This window comes from Cottoperca gobio, chromosome 1, assembly GCF_900634415.1.
Source record: "Cottoperca gobio chromosome 1, fCotGob3.1, whole genome shotgun sequence".
NCBI classification, from domain to species: Eukaryota; Metazoa; Chordata; class Actinopteri; order Perciformes; family Bovichtidae; genus Cottoperca; species Cottoperca gobio.
Genome location: NC_041355.1, coordinates 14,001,667 through 14,028,529, shown reverse-complemented (window position 1 = coordinate 14,028,529; position 26,863 = coordinate 14,001,667). Strand labels below are relative to the sequence as shown.

The window sequence follows — 26,863 nt, the reverse complement described above, 5'->3', positions numbered from 1 at the left end:
CTAAAACACTCCAGTTTCCCCCAGGTTTACTGCTTTTGGGGGGTGCTGAGAATGTGAATGCGCAAACACATGCAGTAAACACTGAAATATGCACATAAATGAGATAAATTACATAAGCGTTTAGTTTATTTAATAAGAGCACCTCCCCACACGCACGCACCCCCTGAAACAATGGTAGGGGAAACTGCACTCCTCAATGCTCTGCTGAGACTCCAAATAGTGTTGTAATGTAACTCACAGTATGGGGATGAAGCTCTGCTGGTCTGTTTGTGACTTAATTAAGGCTCTGAGAGTGTCGGGGCAGAGGGGTCGAGGTGAGCCGTGCGACGCCCTGACCACAAGCTCCTTTGTGACTGTGGGGGTGGAGCAGGTGGACCGGGAGGAGGAGGCTGGTGTGGTAATAATGATGACAGGGAGAGGGTGTAGCAGGACTGACTGCACTGCAGGAGGATGGGGAAGGAATGATGAAGTGGATGGATAAGATGTGGGGATAGCAAGTATTGAATACCAATTAAAGCCACAAGGAGAAATAAAATAAAGAAGCTTGACTGGAAAGGTTGTAATGGGGCAGGCAGACAGTTTGGTACCAGATGGCTGTTATAGTAATGTGCAGGCTTTTAGTCCTTGAGATGGTACGGTCCCACCTTCTGCTCTCTGAGCCATTTTAAATTCCCAGCCTTCTCTGGCGTGCTGTCTCAGGCAGAGCAGCAAAACACTTTCATCCTGTTGCAAAGCCCTCAAGTTGGAAGCACTACAGTGCAGTCCCAAATAGGGCTGAACGATTTGAAGAAGTGTCTTAATGGTAATCTATAATTTATCGATAGATAATTCAGTATACAATAATAATAATTTTTGAATTTTGACACATTTTGCATTTTTAACAAATGCGATTTGGATTTAGTTAAAAGTTCTTTGCTCAGCTCGAGTCCCAAAGCTTAATTTTCCTGAATGCTGCAACTGTCAGATTGCTATAATTTGTGTTTTAATAACGAGGGTATAAACAATAATAGATAACAATCCAATGGAGTCTAATGCTTTATGAAGTGAACAAGGAGACTCCTGAGGTTTTATTGCTTTTATTTTTATCTTTTATGTGCCGATAGTCTTTTGTTTTTATTTTAGGAAACACCACCTGCTCTGTCAGATTGTTACAGCAACCACAGTCAGTCAGTCATTTAGAGAAGCTTTGTGCTCATCCGAATCACTGAGGCAGGTTTCTTGACGGTTGTAGTAACAGAAGGGTTATATGTATTGTTGTGTGACCTCAGCAGGGACTATGTCATCCATGAGCCATCAATCTCTTTGGCACTTTTTACGCTGGGGGCAAATCTTTGCGTGACAACAATCCAACATAACTTTATTGCTCTTGTAACTGTGCAATGGTCTTTTCTGCACTGCACATTGTGTGTAAAGCATTCGGGGGGGGGGGAAATAGTCTGTTTTCCTGATTTTAAAGGGTGTCTGCTGTTAATAAGTGGGAGACTGGAAAGGGGGAGGACTGCAGGTGCTGGATGCTGTGACCTCAGGGTGACTCCCATCTGTCAACCTGTTCCCGCCCCCTGCCCTCATCCATCCAACTACAGAAATCTGGTCGCACCCCCACTGACCTACAGACGGGAAACATCTCTCTCCCTGAAGGGCTGACTGCTGAATTACATCCAAGTCTCTTCATCACACAGATTTCCTTCAGCTCCTATCCATCCTCTGCTCTTGTTCACAGACATTGTTCTCATTCCTATCCAGGCTTCTCCAAAAGCATTTCAGCTTTAACACTACCAAGGACTCGGATACAAATGGTAGCATTATTGGTTCTTGGGGACATTGAGTTTGCCTAAATGTCATATGGATAAGAAAACTATTTCTATGAATAAACTAGAATGGCACTTGGAGAGTGCTGACCTCGCCCATTTACCCAGTTTGGAAGTCATTCTTCTGACTTCAGTGTGTTCATGAGCTTTAAATCGTAATGTGGAAACAACAGACAGTAAAAAGAAGATGCGTTGTATTGCTCAGAGCGTTTAAACAACACGTTGGGAGCTTTTTCTGAGTTGTTCTGACTTTAGGGGGCATTCACATGAATTTTTGAAATCGAATGCCCTGTCTTGCATTGTTAATGTATCCGCCCTGTGATTCAGATCAGCTCCAAAATGGGATGGGTTATTCCGTGGCCCATTCTACACCCTCACAAGTTTCATGTAAATGGAGCCAGTAGTTTTTTCCATAATCCTGCTGACAGACATACAAACCAAGCTGAAAGCATAACGTCCTTGGCGGCGGCAATAAAGGCCATTAAAGCATATTTCAGTGAGATGCATCTCAACAGAAATGTTTATCATTAGCCTGTACCCTGTAGCTCTTCTTCTCCACTTAGATATTCTCACCATGTGTAGTTTACAAATGAGCCTTCAGCAGTGTGCAGCAGCTACAGCAGTTCTCTACTGAGCATACCGGAGTGATCACATTAGCTATTTCTATTTATTTAGTTTACACACGTTAATCATCTTAGCACCTAGGCCATTTATTCTGATTCAATCTGAACACCATTCTCTTTCAAATAATCATATTGATCTTGTGTGAACCTTCCACGTTGCACTTGCTGTTTGATTTAGAAATTATTTCTAAAATGCCTGTGCCTGTCGCGGCATGCAGGGCTACAGTCACCCATATTTAAAACGGCACATTCTGCTCCAAATGTGCCGCATTATCACCCTCCGCTGAGAGTGTGATTGGCGATATGTCATCCTTCAGCGCTGTTTGCTCAGGAGCAATGTGCAGGTGCTCGAGGTTGGCTGGCAGACGTTGGTGTAATCTGGGACATGAGGCGACTGCCAAAGCCCACCCAGCAGTGCTTTAGTTTTGAAGCAGGTGCCAGGCAGGCGCAGGAACACACAAACAATATGTATGCTTCCTCTAAAAAGGAGAAAAGAAGCTGCAGTGCTGTATTGCTATTGTTTTATCATATCTGATGGAAGCCTTGACGGCTAATGCAGACAGCAGGCCTTCCCATGAGAGCTTATCAACTGCAGGAACTATTCCAGAAGCTCAGGCACCCATTAGTGACCGAAAGACATTAACATACATTTTGACTGAAACGCGCAGGTCTAATTGTAGTTTCTGGGCTGTAATTCCTGTCTCCAAAGTAACCTGGCTGCACCGTATTCATGCCCATTCTGAATAAACAAAGAAATGATATAACCTCCTGCAGTTAAAACCCGTAACATGCTAATATTAGAGCTGCAACCATTGCATGGGCAGAAAACCATGAGTCAACTATAATCGATTTATTCCTTAAAGTAATTTTTCATGCAAAAAATTAAGTCTCTATGGAGATTTCCTGCTTTTCCCTGTTTTTGTATCAGATTTAAAAGAATATCTTTTGGACTGACAAAACAAGACATCACCTTGGACTTCGAGAACATGATGGACATTTGTAACTATTTTCTGACATTTTGTAGTTTAAATTATTAATCTGCACAATAATCGATGATATAAATAATCCTTGCAGCCCTAGTTAATATCACTAAAATCACAAACCAGCGACTCAGCAGATATTTACTTTTATTAATGGGGATTGTATTACTGATTATTGATCACTGGTTAGTTTTAGGATGTTGACGGTGGAGTTCATGCCGTGTGGTAGCTGTGTTGATTGAGACACATTTGCGGCATCATGTCAGACATATCCAAGCCTTAAAATAAATTCCTAGTGGTACCACTTCTAGTTGGCACTCAGACTGATGATCTCAGCAACTTGTATTTACAGTAAATCTGATATGACGGGGATACGGGAAGACCGTTCCTCCCCGCCCTTTTAGGTTCATCCTTTCCACCCGTTCGTCTACTCATCCTGCTTTCTCTTTTCTCCCCCTCCCCCCCAATCTTTCCTCCCCTCCTAATCCATCCTGTTGACCTCTTCCTCCTCCCCTATGTGTTCCCCTCCTTCATCTCCTCCCTCAGTGTCCCAACAGACCAGCGTGTTGGAGAATGTTGACGTAATGTGCTGCTGACTCGATGGTCGTCCAGCTCATGCCCTGAGATAATGGATCTCATTTGATCCTTTCTTTTTCTGCATAGAACCAACACACACACACACACACTCACACTCTATCTGCTGGAGCCATCCATCCCACCACCCCTCTTTCCTGCCGTCTCTTCTTTCTCTCTCCCTCTCATCCTCCCTTTTTCCTCTGCAGTATTGGCCCTGCCCAGTGGGGAGACTGTCTGCTCCCTCTCTACCCTTCTTATTTCCTCCCCCCTTTTTTTCTCGCTCTCTGCTGTGTTTGCTGTGCTCTAGTCTATTTCTGGCTCTCGCTTTTCTCGTTTCCCCACTCTTTCTGTCTCTCTCCTGGGAGCCGTCTCAAGCTCCCACTTGTTGGACTGGCTGCTCCCTCCTCTGTGCCTTGTTCACTGCTCATCTTAATTTTTCTCCCCCCGCCAGTCACACCCTGCCTACCCCTCCTTGCACCCTCCTCCCCTTAGCAATCTTCTCCATCCGACTTTTTCCATCTATTTCTTCATCTCTGTGATTGACTCTCGAGTATTCTCCATCCCATCCTTCATCCCCCACTGTCTGTCTCCATCTTATATTCTCTGCGTCTCTGTGACTGTGTCGTTGTCTCCCTTTTCCTCTCTTATTTCATATTCTTCTTGTTTATGCTCATTTCGCTTGCTCTCTTTTTATTTCATCTCTGAAACTACACTGTAAGACTGTTTTATGATAGATACTGTAAGCTATTAGTCTGCATGTCATTTCATTGTGGTCTCCTTGGTTAAAAAGCCCTGTACATGCTCTCTTTTTTAATAGAGCTGTGTTCCCTTCCTGTGTCTGAATCAATAGCCTTCAGTCAGACAGAGCTGTCCGGCAGCAGCAAGTATCAGGGCGTGAAGATCGATCCATGATTCATGTTGTTTATTGCCATATAAACCGAGGTTGCAAGGACTTGCCCTTGATTTGGAGTATATTTAGTTTTTTTTGCCTCGTCCCATTTAAGCAATAATTTGTTTCTTAGATTTTTGGTAAATTGCGGATGCAAATGTACCAAAGAAGGACATCAGGCTTGTTTTTCTCATAAACATCTCTATCCTTGCTAAGTCATTGTTTATTGTGACAACCTCACGCTTTATTTTGTTTAGGAAGTGCGGCACAAGTTTAACCATTGAGGAAGCAGTTATCCAGACCAATGGGAGAGTAGGAGTTTGGTGCTCTCAAATCTAATTTATTTATACAGCCCAATATCACAAATTACACAAGTCTCATTTGGCTTTACAGACAGTACAGCATACAACACCCTCTGTCCTTAGACCCTTTAACCCTTGCACCGCACAAGGAAAAATATTTATAATTAAATAAAAATTTAAAAACGTGGGTGCCAGGCAGGACCAGAGCAACAGGTGCAGCCACAATTTATGATCCAGACGTAACCTTTGAGTTAGTAACATACATTCAAGGGACATGAATGCATACAGATGGAGAGGGAGAGAGAGGTGCAAGTCCCCCGTCAGTCTAAGCCTATAGCAGCACAACTAGGGGCTTGTCTCAAGGCAAGCCTGAGCCAGCCCTAACTATAAGCTTTATCAAAGAGGAAAGTCTTTAGCTTGCTCTTAAATGTGGAGAGGGTGTCTGCCTCCCGAACACAAACTGGGAGCTGGTTCCACTGGAGAGGAGCTTGATAGCTGAAGGCTCTGGCTCTCATTGTACTTCGGGAGACGAGGAACCACAAGTAACCCTGCAGTCTGGAAGCTCAATGCTCTAGTTGGGTTATAAGGTACTATGAGATCTTTAAGATATGCTGGAGCCTGACCATTAATGGATTTCTATGTCAGGAGAAGGATTTAAAATTCTATTCTGGATTTTACCGGGAGCCAGTGCAGAGCAGCTAATACAGGAGTAATATGATCCCGTTTCCTAGTTCTTGTCAATACTCGTGCTAACATGTGCAACCCAATGCACTCTAGCTTGAGATGTTTGTGAATGAGTAATGAGGTGGCAGCATGGTACTTGAATGTGGGAGAATAGTGATCACACAGATGGACATCAGAGCAGTGGATTATTCTGCAGTCGTGTTTAAATTGCTATTGATGTTTTGATACTTTTAACTGTTTAAGCCACCTTTTAAATCTGCAGGAGATGAGTGCTGATATTCAAGATGGGTTTTGGGTGGAGTATCACTTTAACTAACCTCCTGTTCTTATCAGGTTTCGCCTGGTGAAATGAACTTTTCTAGTGTAACATAAAGCAGGCGACTTAAGAAGTGGAAAGAGTAATGTTGTAAGCTTAAACTGCAGGAGCTAGCAATGCTAGAATTAAACAGAAGCCCATAAAGTTGCAAATTATAAATGTATTATACTTATCAAACACTTAACTGTCATTATCTGCGTCCCTCCTTCTCTGCTGCTTGTAATATTTTGCCATGTAGTTATAAAAGGATATAAACAATCAGTATGTCCTTAATGACGAGTCAATCTAACCCCCTCTCTCAAACTAGCTGGACAGTAGAAAGGCCAACGATTCTTCATGTCTAAGTTCAATCAGATTGAAATCCGTGCAAAACTAAATTAGCGGGGCCAGAAGCAAAAACATCTCGCCTCCCTCCTCTTTAAAATGTGAAGCAAACTCAAGTGTGACTGTATCTTTAAAGGCCTTTCACACCCACACATGTTTTTAAAGAGCTTTCTCTGACTTGTTTTGGTGTGTACAGCAGAGTGTGCTTGATCAACATCTCCCCCGCTCTCCTCATAGGTTGTTACACTTGCTGTTAGTTACGGTAACATTAAGCTTCCGCCCTACCAACATTTGCTCAATCTCCTATTCACTTCAATTAGAGTTCTCAAAATGGACTAATTACAGTTTCTGTTTTCGGTGGGGTCTGCATCTGGCTCCAGTTTAGAGTTCACCTTTTGTTTAGCTTACATCACCATTTATAGTACAACACTACCAAACTACAAGCTGCAGCATCACTCTCACAGTTTGTGTTATATTTATTACTACCCAAGTCAGAATTTTGACATCATGTCTTTTTCACGGCTGAATGTGCGGCAGGAAGGCTTACTGTACTTTTACACCTTTATCATTCCTGTTAGTATTCCATGAAGTTTGATTATCTCATGTCCTTTTCAGCATCGCTCCGATCAACTTCAACCTGAGCAGAGGTCTGAACAGCCACAATAATTGGGAACACTTGTGTTGGTGTGCAAGGTGAATGATTAAAATGATGAATGATTGAATGATATTTAGCAAATTGTACCGTAAAACTACAAATCTGTTTAACACCAGTACATAGTTTTATAATTGTTTTCTTCATTTCCATTAAAAAATACAGAATAACCCCCAAAAACAATAAACAATGTTTAAATAATTGCAGGAGGGAAAAATGAATTGGTAGCTGTTAGTGGATATAGTTTACAGAAAAACAGTAACTTCCTATTCCTTTATTAAACTCTCCAGAACTCTAATGATGTAGCAGAACCATGATTTCCCTGAGGATGGAAGCTGAGGTGGAGGATGTAGCGCTGTGTAATGACTGCACCTTCAATTTTTGTTTGTGCGTGCACCGAAACAACTCGTGTTTATTAGACTTCCGATTGTGTTTTGTGGATCACATTGCTTGTTAGTATGGAGATGAAAGAGGAGAAAGCCTTGTATAGAAACCTGTCTCTCAGAGTGGAGAACAGGCGTGGCCCTGAGCTGCAGTCCTCTGCAGTGTCTCTTTCTCCCCCTCTTCCTCCTCCTTGTGCAGCACCTGAATAATGACTTGTGTTAATTAGGCCGGGAAGTCAAAGCAAATACTGTCCTCCATCGATTCCTGTAATCAATCTGGTCCCTTCTACCTTATCAGCCAGTTTGGAGAGGCAGCCAAGGTTGTCTTCTATTCAGAGCACACACACCCCTATCCATTTGTGCAAATGAGTGTGGCTTTTTCTTTTGTTGTCTGACTCTGGGTCCACCACCACCTTCCTGCCTCACTCCTCATCATCCCTACACGAGGCATAGCAACGGCCGGCTGTTTTGTTGTAATTGAGCTGTCTTGTATTCTGATCATTTTGCAGTATGTGTGCAGAGATACAGTCTATGCGTGTGTGTGTGTGTTAATTGTTTAGGTGGTCGTGTAGCTGGAGGAGGTGTACAGGGCGTGGTTTCACACATTCACACAGCCTTGATAAATAATATAATAACAACAATAATGTTTTATTCTTTTTTTTCCTTCACAAGTTGGTTCTGATTGGTGCAATTAGAGACGTTACAATCTCTCCCCGGTCTCCCCTACTGTTACACTGAAACCTGCCGAAGTGACACAGACGGGGTCCCACACATGGCGGGCTCTAAATACAATCAGCCAGCTGAAGTTGCATTAGTATTTAGTCAAGAAAACTAAAAATAGGATGATAAACAATGTAACAACAATCTTCATGCTAAAATTAAATTGAAAGTTTGACACCAGTTTTTTTTTTTTTTTTGTCGCTCAACTTTATTATCCGATGATGAAGGCCAATCAAGTAGAGTGATAAATACTGGTGTAGCATGGAGCAGGGACCCCCTGCTTCAAACGAGGGGGGGGGGGGGGGGTGCTGATAGAGTAATGTGCGACAGGGGGTGGGGAGGATGTGAATGTGCAAAAAAAAAAATATATATTTATAAAAAATATATTTATTTGTCTACAAACAATTTCGCAACCCCCCTGCAGTACCTCCTGTTGAAGACCTACAGTATATCTCAAAAGTGAGTACACCCTTTAGATTTTTGCAAATATTCTGTTATATCCTTTCAGGGGATAACATTATCCTACTGAAACTTTGATATAACTTAAAGTAGTCAGTGTGCTGCTTGAATAACAGTATAGATTTATTGTCCTTTGAAAATTACTCAGTACACAGCTGTTAATGTCTAAACAGCTGGCAACAAAAGTGAGTACACCCCATAGTGAACATGTCTAAATTGTGCCCAAAGTGTCAATATTGTATATATTGTATATATTGTGTGACCACCATTGTTATCTAGCACTGCTTTAACCCTCCTGGGCATGGAATTCATCAGAGCTGCACAGGTTGCTTCTGGAATCTTCTTCCACTCCTCCACGACGACATCACGGAGCGCACGGATGTTGGACACCTTGCACTCCTCCACCTTCCTCTTGAGGATGCCCCACATGTGCTCAATTGGGTTTAGGTCTGGAGACATACTTGGCCAGTCCATCACCTTAACCTTCAGCTTCTTCAGCAAGGCCGTTGTCATCTTGGAGGTGTGTTTAGGGTCATTATCATGTTGGAAAACTGCCCTACGGCCCAGTTTCCGAAGAGAGGGGATCATGCTCTGCTGCAGGATGTCACAGTATATATTCGAATTCATGTGTCCCTCAATGAAATGCAGCTCCCCAGTGCCGGCAGCACTCATGCAGCCCCAGACCATGATGCTGCCACCACCATGCTTGACTGTAGGCAAAACACATTTGTCTTGGTACTCCTCACCAGGGTGCCGCCACACACGCCGGACACCATCTGACCCAAACAGGTTTATTTTGGTCTCATCAGACCACAGGACATGGTTCCAGTAACTCATGTTCTTGGATTCATTGTCTTCAGCAAACTGTTTGCGGGCTTTCTTATGCATCGGTTTCAGAAGGGGCTTCTGTCTGGGGCGACGGCCATACAAACCGATTTGATGCAGTGTGCGGCGTATGGTCTGGGCACTGACAGGCTGACATCCCACTTCTGCAACCTCTGCAGCAATGCTGGAAGCACTCGCACGTCTATTTTTGGAAACCAACCTCTGGATATGACGCTGAGCACGTGGACTCAACTTCTTTGGTCGACCCTGGCGAGGCCTGTTCCGAGTGGAACCTGTCCTGGAAAACCGCTGTATGATCTTAGCCACTGTGCTGCAACTCATTTTCATGGTGTTGGCAATCTTCTTATAGCCAAGGCCATCTTTGTGAAGCGCAATAATCCTTTTTTTCAGCCGCTCAGAGAGTTCCTTGCCATGAGGTGCCATGTTGTCCAGCATTCAGAGAGAATTGTGCCCAAAACACCAAATTTAACAGCCCTGCTTATCATTTACACCTGAATCCTTGTAACACTAACGAGTCACATGACACCAGGGCGGGAAAACAACATCATTGGGCACAATTAGGACATGTTCACTATGGGGTGTACTCACTTTTGTTGCCAGCTGTTTAGACATTAATTTTCAAAGGACAATAAATCTATACTGTTATTCAAGCAGCACACTGACTACTTTAAGTTATATCAAAGTGTCAGTAGGATAATGTTATCCCCTGAAAGGATATAACAGAATATTTGCAAAAATCTAAAGGGTGTACTCACTTTTGAGATATACTGTATGCTCTAGTAAATGAACTAAATCAATGATCATGTTTCATTCATAAATTACAGATTCCACTCATTTAGGTAGTGAGAGACAAACATGGTTCTGTTTGTACAACTTACCAGGAATAATACAAACATACATAAAACCAAAGGAGCCTTTTCTTGTGATGTATGAACAGCCAGGTTTCTGATCTTTCCAAAGATGATCAAAACACGTGTGCATGTACACTCACTCACTCCAGCAGTGACTTGTTCAAGCAGCATATGGGTGCTATCATATCAGGGAAATGCCTCCTTATATAAAATATGTATTCTCTTTGATCAGTGAGATGGCACAATTCTCCCTCCTCCCTTTAGTCTTCTTTGCGTGCACAATAACCCCCAGCAGCAGCGACAGGAGGAGCAGACAGGCTGCTGTTTAATGGATTACAAAGGAACATGGCGACCCATCGATCGTACGACACTCAGACACACAGACACACACACACACACACGCACACACACACACACACTAGGATTTGTGTACGTCTTGACACAGAAAAAAAGAAGACTGTCATTAAAAAATCTAATGTTTTAGATTTGATATCACTTAAAAGGAAACCCTTGTCTTTTCAATCTGCATCTTATTCTAATTGGGTTAATGTGGCCAATCTGACTATGAGATTTGCTGACTTGGTACTCGTCACCTCTGTTACCCTGGAACTATATCTCTGTGCAGTAAGCGACAATAGCTAATCTTTGGGGCTCCTCTCTGTATTTACTTTTCATCGGATTAAAAGACGAGCATGTGTATGTAAAATATTAGTTGGATTTGAAAAGCTTTAGGAGGCTTGGTTTGCTGGTGACTTGTTTCCTGAATCTCTACAAAGGAGTGTGTGTGTGGGTGCAAAGTGTGTGTGACCCATAGTCAGAATGGACACAATTCTGAAAATAATTAATAATTATAAAGATTTTAATTTTGTTATTTGAAAACAAAAAAGTGGAAAATGAATTGATTGCCTTCTCAAGTGTAGTACAATTCTCTGTTTATGTAGTGAAGAATGTGCTCATACATGGGTGTGAGCTCTCCCCTCAGTCATTACTTAACATGCAGCAGGTCTCAGTGTTTTTAATTTCTTCGCTCTCTTTACTCCTAATTACATTCTCCTCCTCTACTTCCATCTGTCTCTGCCCAAACTCGGAGGCTCTGGCAGGCGGTTCCTGCCACTTTGCTTACTGCCAGTAGAGCAATGTGTGCTGTAGCTTGTAGAGTCGGAGCCAAGCATCAATCAGGTAGCTTTCAATAAGCAATTTCATGTACATGTTTTTAAAACCTTCTGCCACACAGACCTCTGGTGCTTCTCTGCAGGTGTCGCTTTTGTCTTTTCAGCTTTGGTTTGAAAAACAGTAACTTGTGTTAAACCGGTTGCCAATAGAGTATAAAAAGAGTAAATGTCTATCTTATCTTATCTGCGGAGAGGAATAAAGAGCAGCAGCTACTTGCCCTGAATAGTAAATGGATTATGTTGGGTGATTGTCTGTATTGGAGTGCAGTGTTTTTTAATTTTTAATTTTTTTACAACTTTGAGCTGTTTTCCAGCAGTTAATAAATCCTATATACCACGAATGCAGACGGCAGCATCGCTGTGCTGATTCATAGTACAGTTGATGGGTGTGGATGCTAACAGTGCTCTGTATGAAGCTGACAGAGAAAATGTGTTTTCGGGGCTTTTAATTCTAATCACAATCTATACTCGGTGCTTTATATTTTGGAGGAGCAACTTCTACCGTTTTGACTGAAGAGGTGTGCTTGTGTTGAGACGGACAACATCACTGCAGGCCCTCATTCACTTCAATGAGGCCACATTATTTAGCATGGCGCAGCGTAGAACTGCCTGGTGGTTACAGGTGGATTGCTTTGTAACGTCATCATAGATTATTGATCTTTACCCGGGGATTGTTGCGACAGAGAATACAATGATTATGATGATTATTGTAAAATCCTCTCTTATTCTGTAGTTATAAAATACTGTTCAGTGTTTTGTTGTCTGATGAGTCTCGTATGTTATGGATCTCTTACTCAAACTGGCCTTCCTGGATCATATTCAATCATCCAACCGGTGCCTGAAGCAACATGGACCATTTTTTATGCAGGGCTATTTTCGGCCTGAAATTGAGCTCACAGGAACAAGGTTTCCCACTGCGACTTTGGGAGATGAGCTTGTGCCAAGTTTTAGCGCGGCGGCTCCTGTTTTCTGCCCCGTGTCTCTCTGGACTTGTAGTTCTTAATCAATGCTGTTTTGGCTCCATCTGTCCATCAAGCTGTGGGTTCATGTCTCTTTACCGGTCCTATTTTTATTTCAATGTGTTGATTATTAATTGATGGTCACAATATTGTTGGAGTTCTCACACTAGAGGCTCGTGCTGGCCAGCGCAGTGAAATGTGTCTCTGTTTGAATGCCAAAAGTAATTTTAATAATTCTGCTCTCAGGGGGCGTTACAGCTCTGCTGACTGTGCGTGTTGCAGTCTTCATGGCTGATTAATCATATCAGCAATGTTGTCATGGTCTAAGTGTGAATGTGGCTTATGTGTAGCTGGTTAATTTTGAAGTCCCTCTGCAGGGTTCATCACAGGGTCATAGATGTGAAGAGTTCTCCTCTGCAGTTATAAGAAAATAACGATCCACTATCAGTGACTGACGCCCAGAAGCAGCTTCTGTCGGTGTAAGATTTCTGAAAGATGAGCCCAGCTGTGTTAGCCACCATTTTCTAAACTTGTTTGCTCCTTCTCTTACAGCTGAAACTTGAAGATCGATCTATCGTCATTCGAGACATCGTGCGACGAAAAAATTCTAATGTGAGTGGAGGATTTCTTCCTTTTTCTAAAGCTCTCACTTTCTCACCTCTCTCATTCTGTCTTGTTATTTATTTATTTCAATTAAGTCTCTCTTTGCCAGTCATGTCACTGTTCACCGCTCTGCTTCATCTGCTGCATCAGACATGACTGGAATATTATTGCAGCGCAACACTTAAAAAGAGGCTTTCTGTGTTAACGCAGTGCAACAACTCCCAATCTGAATACAAATGCACCTTTTTCTTCTGCTTGAAATTCAAGTGTTGTTTTGTTCACGTAGAGTAAATCCTGATCTATTTTTTATGGTTTAAAAGCTTACAAGCGATGCCCCAGTGCTTTTTTTGTTGATGAACAGGACATTGTAGCAGAGATGACAATTGATATGAGGAAATACTGAGTTAGTATTTGTTGCATTACAGGACAACCAGTGTGGCATTGTGACCAACATCGACATCGAGTGTGCAGTGAAACTAGTGGGAACAAACTGCGTTCTGTATCCAGTAAACAGCAAAGACCTGCAGCACATATGGGTAAGACATTTCACTGAAGGGCCTTAATACTCATACACAGGACCTTCAAATACCTTTGTGGTAAAGCATCAGCACTTAAGGTAAATGTATTGACGAACTACGTTTCAGTGCAGAAACGGCAACACGCCTGATGATGGTCTATGTACTGCAGTGTAGCAATAAAGCATTGACACATTTATTTCTCAAATACTACAACTAAGACTTTTAACTAGACACATTTAGCAATAAAATATATTATCAAATGAATAAAAATGTCTGTGGAGCGTCTTTATAATTAAGATGATAAAACACATTGTTGTGTAATATATGTAAGGAGTGTGTTTATATTGCATTATGTTAAAGATAATATAATGTAAGTAATTCTCAGGGTATACTTGGTACTCAAATCAATATTTGGTACCAAATGAGTCACTTCAGTCGTTGTTGAGGATCTAGAAATGGTAATAAAATGGTGATAAAAGCAATGGGAAACCAAGTTTTCGTTTAAAATATTGCAATCTGAATAATCTCTCGTGTCAGTTAACAAGCAATAGCTCAGTTTTTCAGGGGCCGGAGGGAGGGACTTGAATCTGTAGCCCTGCTAGTGTTGGTCTATCAGTCATGAAGAAAACAACACTGACCAGTGATTATTGTGTCACAGGTCATTCATTTGATACAATTTAGTTTTCTTATTGCCATTGTGTTTTTTAGTCTTTCATGTACGGCGACTACATCGCCTACGACTTCTGGCTGGGGAAAGTGTACGACCTGACTAATCACATCATCCTCAAGCTCTCCAACGGAGCCAGGTAGACTGTGTGTGTGTGTGTGTGTGTGTGTGTGTGTGTGTGTGTGTGTGTGTGTGTGTGTGTGTGTGTGTGTGTGTGTGTGTGTGTGTGTGTGTGTGTGTGTGTGTGTGTGTGTGTGTGTGTGTGTGTGTGTGTGTGTGTGTGTGTGTGTGTGTGTGTGTGTGTGTGTGTGTGTGTGTGTGTGTGTGAGAGATTAATCGGTGTGTACTGTGACCATGTTGAAGTCTGTCGACGTGTCTGCATGCCGGCACACATTCATCCGTGCCAAATCCAGTGAACATCAACGTGTCGTCTCTCTCTCCCTCCAGGTGCTCCATGAGTGTGGAGGACGGTGCCAAGCTTTACGACGTCTGTCCACATGTCAGTGATTCGGTAAGTAGCCACGAGCTCTTGTCTGACACCTCAGGTACATCCGCCCTGAACAGAGCTGTGTTAGTCAGGGGGCAGATCCCTTTACAAAAAGCATAGTTTGTAAATGTTTCTTATTTGTTATATATTTAACAATTATCTTTGCATTTTGTAATTATTAATGTGAAATATGTCCATTTTATGATTTTGAGTTTATTGTCATGTTTTTAACGTGCATATCACTCTGCACTTTACAGGTCTGCAACAATAGTAATAATAAGTTCATTCATATAGCAATTTATTTAAAACTGAGTTTACAAAGTGCTTTGACAGACAACGCAAAGCAGAAGCAGGATACAGCAATACAACAACAAGATGAAGCAAAGACAATATCAGAGTGTAATAACTCGTATAATAGAAATAAATAATAATAATAATAATAATAGATATTAAAAAGAGAAATAGTGAAACAAAAAGTTTATATTAAAACTACATACCAAAGCCACTTAGGGGTAGCATAAGATATTAAAGGTAAACATGCATATATTGAATACAGCAATATTTATTTATCCTTTAGAGATATATTTATATCTTGTATTTCCCCCTTTTTAAGATATAGTCTTCCCATTTGTCAGTCTTTCTGTTAAGTTGTTCATATGAGGCCACTTCTGTCTTTTTCCATCCCCTCAATAACTACCATTACAATAATTACCATTATGGCAGTTGAGCTCAATTTCCAAATGAATATGTCCATTTTAAATAAAAATGTAATATGCTGCCTTCCAATTCACTTGGGCAATATTTTAAATATAATGCTTCCTCGTGTCTCAGGTCTTTAGTCATATTGTATCCTTGTTACTGTGTTTGCTCCTCAGGGTCTGTTCTTCGACGAGGCGTACGGTTTCTACCCAGGCCAGGTCCTGATTGGCCCGGCCAAAGTCTTCTCTAACGTACAGTGGCTGTCGGGGGTCAAACCTGTCCTCAGCAGGAAGTGCAAGTTCAGGGTGGTGGTAGAAGAGGTGAGACGATGGTCTTTTTTTGTTTTTAAAGAGCCAACTATATTGGAGTCATATACCTTGTGTATCTTTTACATCGTCTCCATGGTGTCATCTCCTCAGGTGAAAGTGGTCGAGCTGAAGGTGACGTGGATCACAAAGAGCTTCTCTCCCAAAGGTTCAGACAGCGTTTATCCACCGGCCTCCACCATCACACAGGAGAATCTCTGCAGGTCAGTCTTCACACGCGTGTCCTCAGCTCAGATTTATGTATGCAGAACAGATACCAACTGAAACTGTAATGCCACTGCGCTGGTTTGGTTTAGGGTGAGGCGTCTAGGATACTACGACCACACCCAGAGGCAGCTGGGAGAAAGGGCCCTGTATGTTTTCCCTGCCAAGGGGGACGCCACGCGCATCACCTGTGAAGGACCCGAGGGTGCCCCTGTCCTGCCTGAAGACCCCGTGGCCAGAAAGGTGATGATAAAATGTGTTTTTGTTTTTTTATTCATATACATCCTGTGGTGGAAGAAGTATTCAAATCTTTTACTTAAGTAAAAGCAGCAATACTGCAGTGTAGAAATACTCTGTATAGTAAAAGTACATAAGTATCGGCATCCAGATATACTTACCAAATAAGTACCAAAAGTATTATATTGAATTATGATTATTGATGCAATAAAATGAGCATTACTTTAATGCTTTAATGTTGCAGCTGGTAAAGGTGGAGCTTGTGAATTCAACCAGGGGATCAATAAAGTTATCTTCATCCAATTTAATACATCGTAATTTATTCATTGATAATATTTAGTATAATTAATCTGAAGTTGCTATAGGTAACTAAACTAAAGTAACTAAACATATTAAATAAATGTAGTGGAATAAAAAGTACAATATTTGTGTCTGAATTGCAGTAAAGCATAAAGTAGCAGAAAATGGAAATACTCAATTAAGGTACAAGCACCTCAAAATTGTAATTAAGTAAATGTACTTAGTTACTTTGCACTATATAGATTTAATTGTGCTCTATTACAGTATATGAAGAACTTGTTCCCTGTGGTAAGAATGTAAGATGTTACAGACTGTTATCCTCTCAGGAGCTTATCAACACGTGAACCAGCTGTTCTACACAAGAAGCTCTTGAACGGGATAATCAGGGTGTCCTTTAAGAAAGTCTTTAAATGTTGGATACCCCGTGGTATTACAGGGACTGTCAGTACTTGTAAACTGCTGTGCATTTTCAAACTCTCACTTTGTGTGTGTGTGTGTGTGTGTGTGTGTGTGTGTGTGTGTGTGTGTGTGTGTGCGTGTGCGTGTCTCCTGCAGTTAAAAAGGCTGTTCAAGAAGGATTTGGGGAAGAAGACTGAGAACGCCGAAGGTGCCAAACAACACTCTACACAGAAAACACAGTATCCAGAGGAACACACACACACACACACACACACACACACACACACACACACACACACACACACACACACACACACACACACACACACACACACACCTGCTCTCTACTGTCAGTGTTGCCTCTATTATGAGCTCAGCAAGACTCAAATGTTGAAGAATTTCACTCTCACAAAAATAGACACGTGTGAATGAGAACTCAAACATCAACACTACACAAATTGTTTTTCAGATTATTTAAATTTATCTGCCTTAAAACAAATCCTGCACTGGTTGGGTAGCGTCCTTTCCACAAATTGTCCTCAGTACAGAAGGAAGAGACTAATTGGAAATTGTGATGACGTACTGCACCATGTCTGCTCTCTTTGTAAAGCCATATCAAAATGAGTCAGACCATGAGCTTATTGTTTGTCACCCGTTTACTTTGAGTCGCCAGAGAATCACAAATATATGATTTTCACTTCTGAATTATTTTGTGTTTTAAGTATTTTTAGCTCCTGTTTTAAAAGATTATCCATCCCTTAAATAGAAATCTGAATGTGTGCTCCTCTTTTATCTCTCACCAGGGGAGAACAACTCGGAGCAGACCGACTCGTCTCATCCCAACAACAACAACGTGGAGTCCATCCAGAACCCTCCGGACTCCCAGAACACCAACGACGACTCTGCTGAACACGGGGAGCAGGACGCTGACGACGAGGCGGCAGAAGACACTGACGATACCAGGTCTGTTAACGTTCAGTTGTTTGTGTTGGAGTTTATATAAAGGTGTTTGGCTGGTTTATACATGCAATTAGGACTGCAACAAGCTGCTATTTTCATTATTATTGAATTGGGTGTTACTCGATTAATCGTTTTGTCTTTGAATTGTCAGGAAATAATTATAATTGGACTATAATTCACATTTTTCAGTTAATCTGCTTTCAAAATAGTTTCCAAAATCTCTTCTGTTGTTCGACTAATCGATGAAACATCACTTACTGATGCAGAGCTTTATAGGACCAGTTGCCCAGGACGCCCACATCTGTTGTGTGTCCGTGTGAATGAGTCGCACTGTTTCACTGAGCTACAAGTGTTGTAGCATGAGAGAAAGGAAACGACCTCTTTACTCCAGAAATCGTTATTTTACATTATTGCAGTTAGTCTCTTATTGATTTTGCTTTATTAAGTTTAAGAAAGTGTGAGAGAGAGATATGAGTCAGTTATTTGGTTTATATTTGAGAACACTTTTTTATTTCTGAAATATACTTTAACAGGAAAAGGTTAAATATAAGTGATGGAAAAATGTTTAGTGGAGAGCGTTCCTCGTCAGTTGAGCCTCAAAAATGGCCGCTGAGTTGAATCATCATCTCTCAAACATGGCTTCAACTAAATGTAAAGCTTAAAAGCATCATACATGTAATATTTACAGCAGAGATGTTGCATTGGATTTTATTGTATTACTTTATCTTAGTTATTGTGTCTACAGTTCCTCCTGTATGTCTCTGTTCAGACTTTTGTCCGGTGCCACTAAAAGACGTCTGCATGAACTTCAGATAGTTCTACATTAAGCCCCGTTATTTTCCGCTGTGCTGTAAATTAAATCTTAAACAATAAATAATCCAGTAGTTGTTGGACAGAAATATTATTTGCAACAACGTATTTGTTGTAGTCATTTTTTGTTGTTGTTGCAAAACAGCCTAAAAAGCTCTGGTTTCAGCTTCTCAAAGCTGAATACCTGCAGGCGCTTTAGGTTCTTTTATTATTAGAAATGCAATATCTTTGGTGTTTGCTCTGTGATGGGCTTTTTCAGATTGTTTCAGACCAATCTAGAGGAAAACTATCATTTCTATCTGTGTGTACAGTTTGTATGATTTTAAATGTGATGTTAACCTGTGATTATTATATTGGTTGCAGCTCTCTGACGTCATCGGCCAGCTCCACTGCCTCTTCTCAGAGCGGCGGTCTGGGAACCAACCGCAAGAAAAGCATCCCACTCTCCATCCGTAACCTGAAGAGGAAGCACAAGAAGAAGAGGACCAAGTTTTCCCGCGAGTTCAAGCCTGGAGACCGGTGGGTTAACGAGGGTCTTTGTTGCTTACACTGCTTTTCTTAGTTTTTTAAATGTTTATATTTAAATAAACGGATTTCCGTTGGATAGAATTGGAGCCGGTCCACGTGTCCTGGAAGATTTCAATGTCCCAGGCAAATGGGAGAAATACCGGTCAAATATTATCTGTTTGTTGAGCAGCTCGTAAGTGGTGCGTATGCACTGCGGAGATCAGGCCTAAAACAAACTACTTGTCTTTTATTTACGTTTTCTACACGAGGTGTAGACTGACGGGTCTGGTGACAGTGCTCCGACACATTCACCAGATGTATCGGTGTAAAAATTAGACAAATGACCTCTTCTGTTACCGACTGTTTAAGCAACCAACAGCTGCTTACTCCAGAAGACACAGTGTTTGTGTGTCTCTCAGACCTCCCTCTTGTTTGTCAAAGGGCTTATGTCTCGATCTGTCGGACGGTGACACTGGAGCTCCTTCACGCACACGCACACGCACACGCACACGATATTGAAGTAAAACTGCCAACCACAACAGCTTCACCACTTCTTCCACTATACTGCACTTGCTGGTATTTTAATCCGCCGATCACTGCAGATGATCTGTTCTTTGCCATTTTATTAACATTCATGTTTTTTGAGGTCCCAATATGTCAAAAGCGGAGACTTTAGTGGCTCAGTAAGGAAAATAATACAGTAGAAAAGAGGTCGGGGGATGAAGAGGGGCACAATAGTAGCAGAAACATCTTATGTGCGATGAGTAAAGTAGGTAACCACGAGAGAAGTCGAGACAGAGTTTTACGTTGTTAACATTTGACCTTTTTGTGTGTTTTTACAGGGTTGCAGTGGAAGTTGTGTCCACAAAGACCACGGCGGATGTGATGTGGAAGGACGGGCGGGTGGAGAAGGGTTTTCGATCAAATGACCTCATCCCCATCCAGCACCTCGACAGCCACGAGTTTTGTCCCGGGGACTTCGTAGTAGACAAACGGCGTAAGGAAAATCTAGTTTGGTTTTCAAATATTTTAATGATGGATTTAGTTGTTTTCTGTTAGTTTGTTCTGTTTCACTTCTTCAGACCAGTGAAGACGCAGCGCGTGTCAGATTTCTATCCCTGTGGACTTTGATGAGATTTATACAGGCCCCTCTGCCCCGCCCCCTCGTACCTGCAGGATCTACGTCATTTGCTCAAACTATGCCAAAGTTGTGTGCGAAAAAACATTGATGTGTTTACACTGTGATGTTACAGCAAACTAAAGTTTCCATCCTCTTTCATACAAATGAAATCTTTGCATTAAGAGGTTTCAAGCGTTTATATTTGTGTGTTCTTTGTGTCACTCTCTAAACTTTGTGCACGTGTGCCCTCTCTCAGCACAAGCCCTCCAGGACCCGGGAGTGTACGGTGTGATCCAGTCAGGTGATCACAGAGGCAGAACATGTGTCGTCAAGTGGATCAAACTCAACTCCAGCAGCGACGACGTGGAGGTCAGTGAGGAAAACAAGACAGCAGTGTTTGTGTTGTACAGAACGTGAAAAACCATGAGAATACTAGATATTTGTGTGTGTGAGAGGGAAAGAGAGTGGGGGGGGGGGTACACCGCAACATCACTACACTTTATATAGTTAGCAGATGGTCTCATGTTGTGATATGAGCTGCTGTACGTCACTACTGTAGTAGAAAGTAAATACACTGGGCCCGGTATTCTTTTTTTCTTTCTCCAGGTTTTCGGTATGGAGGAGGATGTCAGCGTGTACGACATCACAGATCATCCAGATTTCCACTTCCGCACCACCGACATCGTCATCAGAATATGGAACTCGGAGAACGGACACAACGACTGTGAAAACGAGGTGAGAATAGTGCACGGAGATACGAAGATAGATAGATATCTTTACCAGGAGATGGGATAATAATAATAATAATAATAATAAGCTTTATTTGTATAGCACCTTTCATACAAGAATTGCAGCCCAAAGTGCTTCACAGCAAAAAATAACAATTAGTAAGAGTAAGATAAGAATAGACAGAATAAGAACATTTACAGTACAATAATCACAGTGTTGATGTAAATGAGTCTGAAGTACCATTATAAGAATAGCAGAATTAAATAATATAATATAGCAGAATTAAAATTGTAAAATAATAGCAGATAAACGCGTTATGGTTTCCCCAATAGTTAGAGTTGTGTTAAAGTTTTCGACTTCTCTGGTCGATACTTTACTTCCCTTTGTCCCCGTTGTACAAAGTAAGTTAAAACACAATCGTCACTGTGAGTCCCAGATTTTGTTTATGGTAAAATCCAGATAAAGCCGTTATTAAACACGCTGGTTTAACCTTTTCAGTCTAAGGAAATATCTGACTACTAGAGAAAAATGAGCCTTCAAAGTTTCTCTAAAATACCAACATTAGAGCCTGTCTGTCCCTTTTGGGGGCAACATGTGCTTTTCTTAAAATAAAATAAAAACTATTCTGTTTCTAAGTTTACCCTACAGAGACCAAAGGAATGAAAATACAATATAATATTTAGAGAACATTACTATTTATGGCGTTTTTAAATGTATGTATTAACCATTTCCTCATCTTTTGCAAAAATCTTCCTTCATTTTGAACCCGTACGTGAGATTCTCCACTAGAAGTCATCTATGATGGTCAACTATGTTTGTAATCCGCGCATCAGTCTTGAGCCAGTTCTTAGTGATTGGCTTTGTTCTTTTAGTCACATCATGGTGATTTCTATTTGTATTATACAAAATCACAAGTTCGCCTCAAATGGCTTCCAATCTGTATAACAAACAATATCCCGCTTCATCTCTTCATCCACCTTCCCTCAGACGTCGGTCGGCCAGGTGTCCCGGGTGGATGTGAGCAGCAAAGTGGAAGTGGTGTGGGCGGATAACTCCATGACCATCGTCCTCCCACAGGTAAATGTTTGTCCTTAATAAAATGGAATTTTTTAATATTGGAATTAAGAAGCCTGTTGCTGATCGTCTCCTAATAATCGCACACGCAGCACCTCTACAATGTGGAGTCTGAGATCGAGGAGACGGACTACGACTCTGTGGAGGAGACGAGCAGCGTCCTGTCCACTGAGGAGTGGGAGGACGAGAGCGACAGCTGGGAGACGGATAACGGCCTCACCACTGAGGACGACAGCCATGTCAACAATGCAGACGTCGGTGACACAGTGACCCCCACTCCCACCGGCTCCTCGACATTCATCATCCCCCCTCAAGAGGGCAGCAAAGCCGGGGTCACCAGCCCGCCTAGAGGGGCCCCTGGAGAGGAGGTAGAAGGGTCTGTGGCTGCTGCTAGTCCTGCTTCTGGAGGAGGTGGGGAGCTTATGTTTGTACATTTGTATTGTTCGTTTCACGGGAATGATGTCAACTCCCCGCTGCAAATGTGAAATGTGTATCTTGATTATAATTAAACTCAACGAGTACATTTTATAGAAAAAATAAAAGATAATGCAACAACATGAAAGAGTAAAAAGACACGGGCAATAAGAAAACTATCAATTTGACATTTTATCAAATGAACGACCTGCGACAGAATAATATGACGGCACACAATAATCGCTTGCAGGTCAGTGATGCACACTTTCTACATTCTGCCTGCTCAGGAACCACTCCAGGAGCTGTCAATGGAGCGGAGAAGCCCAGTAAAGATGGTGCCTCTCGGGGCTTCAGGGAGCTGAAAGAGGCGCTGAAGATCCTGGAGAGCTTGAAGAACATGACTGTGGAGCAGCTCTGGACCGGCGGTTCTCCAACCTCCCCGACCTCCGCTGAACCCGCTTCCACGACGAATGTAGCGAGTTCGGCGACGCCCACGGTCCCAGAGAAGCCGACCAAGGAGAAACGTTTCCTGGACGACATCAAGAAGCTGCAGGAGAACCTGAGGAAGACGCTGGACAACGTGGCCATCGTGGAGGAGGAGAAGATGGAGGCTGTGGTGGAGGCAGGGGGGGGTGCAGGAGCAGCGACGGAGGTGAGTGCGTTATTGCTCTACAACGTAGTAGAGTTGACGTAAATGTGTACAGTCCAAATAAATAAGCCTGCTGGTGTGTGTGACTGTTCAGGTAGAAAGAGTTGGAGAGGAGAAGCCCCAGCAGGACCCGCAGACACCGGTGGGTGGACAAGAGTGGCCCAGTGAGTTTCTCAGTGACACACCAGTACTGTGCCAACAGAGCGGGGGCAAGCCCGGCGTCACCTTCACCAGTGCCAAGGGAGAAGTGTTCTCCGTGCTCGAGTGGGCACCAGGTGAGGAATGCAGAGATAACTTGGACAACAAACAGACACACACACACACACACACACACACACACACACACACACACACACACACACACACACACACACACACACACACACACACACACACACACAGACACACCTACACACACTTTAGCCGGATGAATTCTCTGCCCACACAAGTTGTATTTCTTAATTTCTGTTTCTTCATGTATTGCCATTCAATCACCAGCTGTCTTTTGTTTTTAGACACGCACTCATTTAAGAAGATGGAGTTTCAGCCAGCGGAGGCGAAGAAGTTCTTCAGCACAGTGAGGAAGGAAATGGCTCTACTTGCAACGTCACTGCCAGACGGCATCATGGTCAAAACATTTGAAGATCGCATGGTGGGTTTCCTGTCAATAATTAATGAGGGGGGGAAAAGTAGCACGACTATCACCATTTTAAAATATATCACCCCCTAGTTATTTTAAAGGATTAGTATTTCTTACTAATAAAACTACTGGCAGCTTCTGTCCATCTGCTGGATCACTGTATGACACACAATAAGGAAAGATAATTTAGAAGTAACTACACATTCGTGTGGTCAGAATGAACTGCATGTTATGAAGGTCTAATATTACGAGTCAGTAAAATGTCCAGCTTGTGAGATGTTGTCTGTCACCCTTTGAAAACATGAGAACAAACATCAGCGTGCGACGCAGATACACACTCGCCTGCTTTTAGTTGTAAAAACAGCGCCCGAAGTTCATCCTCGTTACTTTAATGTGTGTGCACAAACACAAGCTTCATTCCACAAGCTCAAAATCTTATTGACCCTTTTATAAACCTATATGTTATAATTTACAAGACTTTTTTTGCTTTAACAACAACACCAGGGAGGAGGACCGTAGAGAAGTAGTATCTTATTTGAGCTATGATGTACTGCTTTGTTCTCTCATCTGATCATATGCTCCTTTTAGATTACACTGACTTCATACATTATAAATCGTCTTAAAGGTCTTTGCTTTCTTGGACACAGGATCTGTTCTCCGCCCTGATCAAAGGGCCGACTCGTACACCCTACGAGGACGGTCTGTTCCTGTTTGACATCCAGCTGCCCAACATCTACCCATCTGTGCCGCCTCTGTTCCGCTACCTGTCGCAGTGCAGCGGCCGCCTCAATCCCAACCTCTACGACAACGGCAAGGTCTGCGTCAGCCTGCTGGGCACCTGGATCGGCAAGGTGAGTGCTGTCCTACGATGACTTATCATCGGCGTAAGGTTAGAATGATAGGATGCTGCACACAAAGGATTTGTCAATTAATGAAGTTGACAAATAACAGATCATGTTGATTTGTTTCTTGTTTTATGTGATTGTAAACTGAATATAAGAGTCTAAAAGAGTTTAAAAAGACTGAACATTATGAAAAACATCCATCACAATATCCGTATATAACCCTAACCAAAATAACATTATGATTAATTTGAAATCAAATATTAAATCGATAATGATCATTTGTATGTTGTGGCGATGTGATGCACAGGGCACCGAGAGATGGACCAGCAAGTCCAGCCTGCTGCAAGTCCTCATCTCCATACAAGGTAAGAACACGCACACGCACACACAGCTCCTCTGTCCCTCTTCTCAGCTGCACAAACATGTTTTATTCATGTGTTCATTTCCTCAGAAGGGCTCAAAAATCGTTCAACTAACTGTCTGCCACACACACAGACATCACACCTCTTCCATAAAACATATCTGCAATCTGTTCTGCCAGACAAACTTAGTCCAGATAATTCCCTTATTTAGTTGAACCGAATCAGTATCTCGCTCAGAGTTACCGCGTGCACAACGTGTCTTTAAAGGCACAATAAGTAGGTTCCCTGTAGTAGTAGTAGTTCTCTCCTCTCCAACGAGGGTCAGGGTGCTCACCAGCGGGGGAAAGCCAACCCCAGATTGACTCTGGTTTTGGAACGAGCTTTGTCCGCTTGGTGTTTCGCCTCGCTATATTTGCATTTGTTTCACGCTGCGTCCTCCTCTTGGATGCGTGGTTACGATCTGTCACCTGGTTGCTACATTTTTATAGAGGTTGACGCCCAGAAACATCCCGAACAAAACAAATCCAGACTGAGGGCCGCAGGTTCATTGCAGATACCGACACACGAGTCTATACATTTATTTCTTTATTTTGGTTCAAATGTCTAGTGCTGTTTGCCTGCCTTTTTATATAACAAACGTAGTCACATTTTGCACACACACACTTGTATCTCTCTGCAGGCCTTATCCTCGTCAACGAGCCTTACTATAACGAGGCTGGCTTCGACAGCGACCGAGGCCTTCAGGAAGGATACGAGAACAGCCGCTGCTACAACGAGATGGCCCTGATCAAGATGGTCCAGACGACGACGCAGCTCCTCCAGAACCCTGTGGAGGTCTTCAAACAGGAGATCCAGGAACACTTTGTGTCTAACGGCTGGCGGCTCGTCCACCGCCTAGATGCGTGGCTCGAGCTGAACGAAGGTGCCGAGAGGTGTCAGGCAGCGCACATGTCCTCCAGGATGCAACACTCCAGAGACCGACCTTCATCTGTGGACCCTCTGGACGAGCAGGGCCCCGTGGCGGTGGCTCACAGCAGCCCAAGTAAGCCTGGGGAGGAGGGCGTCGCGGGAGCGGGAGTTACCAGTATTATGGAGGAGGAGCTGGAGGATTCAGGGCTGAGTCCCTCCACTACAGCGGCCTCGCAGCAGGAGCTGAGCCATAACTCAGACTGCGATGGCACGCAGGGGAGTGCCTCTGTGGGGGGTGAAAACAGGGGTGTCTCCGTAGTCCGCGGTGGGACGTCAGAATCGGCTTCAGCCACGGTTAGCGGAGCAGGCTCCACAGGAAGCCAGCCAGTGGTGCGACCAAAGAAACGGAGAAAGAGCTACCGGAGTTTCCTCCCAGAGGGCAGCGGCTACCCGGACATCGGCTTTCCACTCTTCCCGCTCTCTAAGGGCTTTGTGAAGAGCGTCCGAGGTGTGCTGCTGCAGTACCGGGCTGCGCTGGCCGCCGCTGCCATCGTCGACCGCACAGAGGACAAGTAAGTGCCTCCTCGCCGTTCCCCGACAAATCTCTGCACTGTTCCTTGCTCTTTTCCTCCTTCTCTTCTCCCTTTTCATCCGCCTCGAGCTGTAGAGGAGGATCCATTACGTGTTGTCTGGAGGGGGGGGGGGGGGGGCGACAAGTTTCAATCTTCTGAACCCCTGTCCAGAGTTGCACTGAGCCCCCAGCACTGCCCACATTTTTGTCCTCCATTTCCTTATCTGTACTGCTCCTGCTGCCCCGAACGTCACAATGTTCTGCCCCTTTTTTTCCCTCCCATAATCCC

At 42.9% G+C, this 26,863-nt stretch overlaps 1 protein-coding gene across 1 annotated transcript in view; it reads left to right on the top strand.

Moving 5' to 3' along the window:
• Positions 1 to 26,863, top strand: part of ube2o (ubiquitin-conjugating enzyme E2O) — a 34,865-nt gene that overhangs the window by 4,993 nt on the left and 3,009 nt on the right. The window contains exons 2-22 of the mRNA XM_029431612.1: positions 13,097 to 13,156; positions 13,573 to 13,683; positions 14,374 to 14,471; positions 14,780 to 14,843; positions 15,695 to 15,838; positions 15,938 to 16,047; positions 16,141 to 16,291; positions 17,141 to 17,192; positions 17,788 to 17,947; positions 19,118 to 19,273; positions 20,104 to 20,258; positions 20,638 to 20,750; positions 20,988 to 21,116; positions 22,098 to 22,187; positions 22,277 to 22,595; positions 22,886 to 23,250; positions 23,342 to 23,522; positions 23,763 to 23,899; positions 24,535 to 24,738; positions 25,040 to 25,097; positions 25,774 to 26,575. Of these exons, the coding sequence (XP_029287472.1) occupies positions 13,097 to 13,156; positions 13,573 to 13,683; positions 14,374 to 14,471; positions 14,780 to 14,843; positions 15,695 to 15,838; positions 15,938 to 16,047; positions 16,141 to 16,291; positions 17,141 to 17,192; positions 17,788 to 17,947; positions 19,118 to 19,273; positions 20,104 to 20,258; positions 20,638 to 20,750; positions 20,988 to 21,116; positions 22,098 to 22,187; positions 22,277 to 22,595; positions 22,886 to 23,250; positions 23,342 to 23,522; positions 23,763 to 23,899; positions 24,535 to 24,738; positions 25,040 to 25,097; positions 25,774 to 26,575 (3,659 nt within the window). The remainder of the gene's footprint in view (positions 1 to 13,096; positions 13,157 to 13,572; positions 13,684 to 14,373; positions 14,472 to 14,779; positions 14,844 to 15,694; positions 15,839 to 15,937; positions 16,048 to 16,140; positions 16,292 to 17,140; positions 17,193 to 17,787; positions 17,948 to 19,117; positions 19,274 to 20,103; positions 20,259 to 20,637; positions 20,751 to 20,987; positions 21,117 to 22,097; positions 22,188 to 22,276; positions 22,596 to 22,885; positions 23,251 to 23,341; positions 23,523 to 23,762; positions 23,900 to 24,534; positions 24,739 to 25,039; positions 25,098 to 25,773; positions 26,576 to 26,863) is intronic.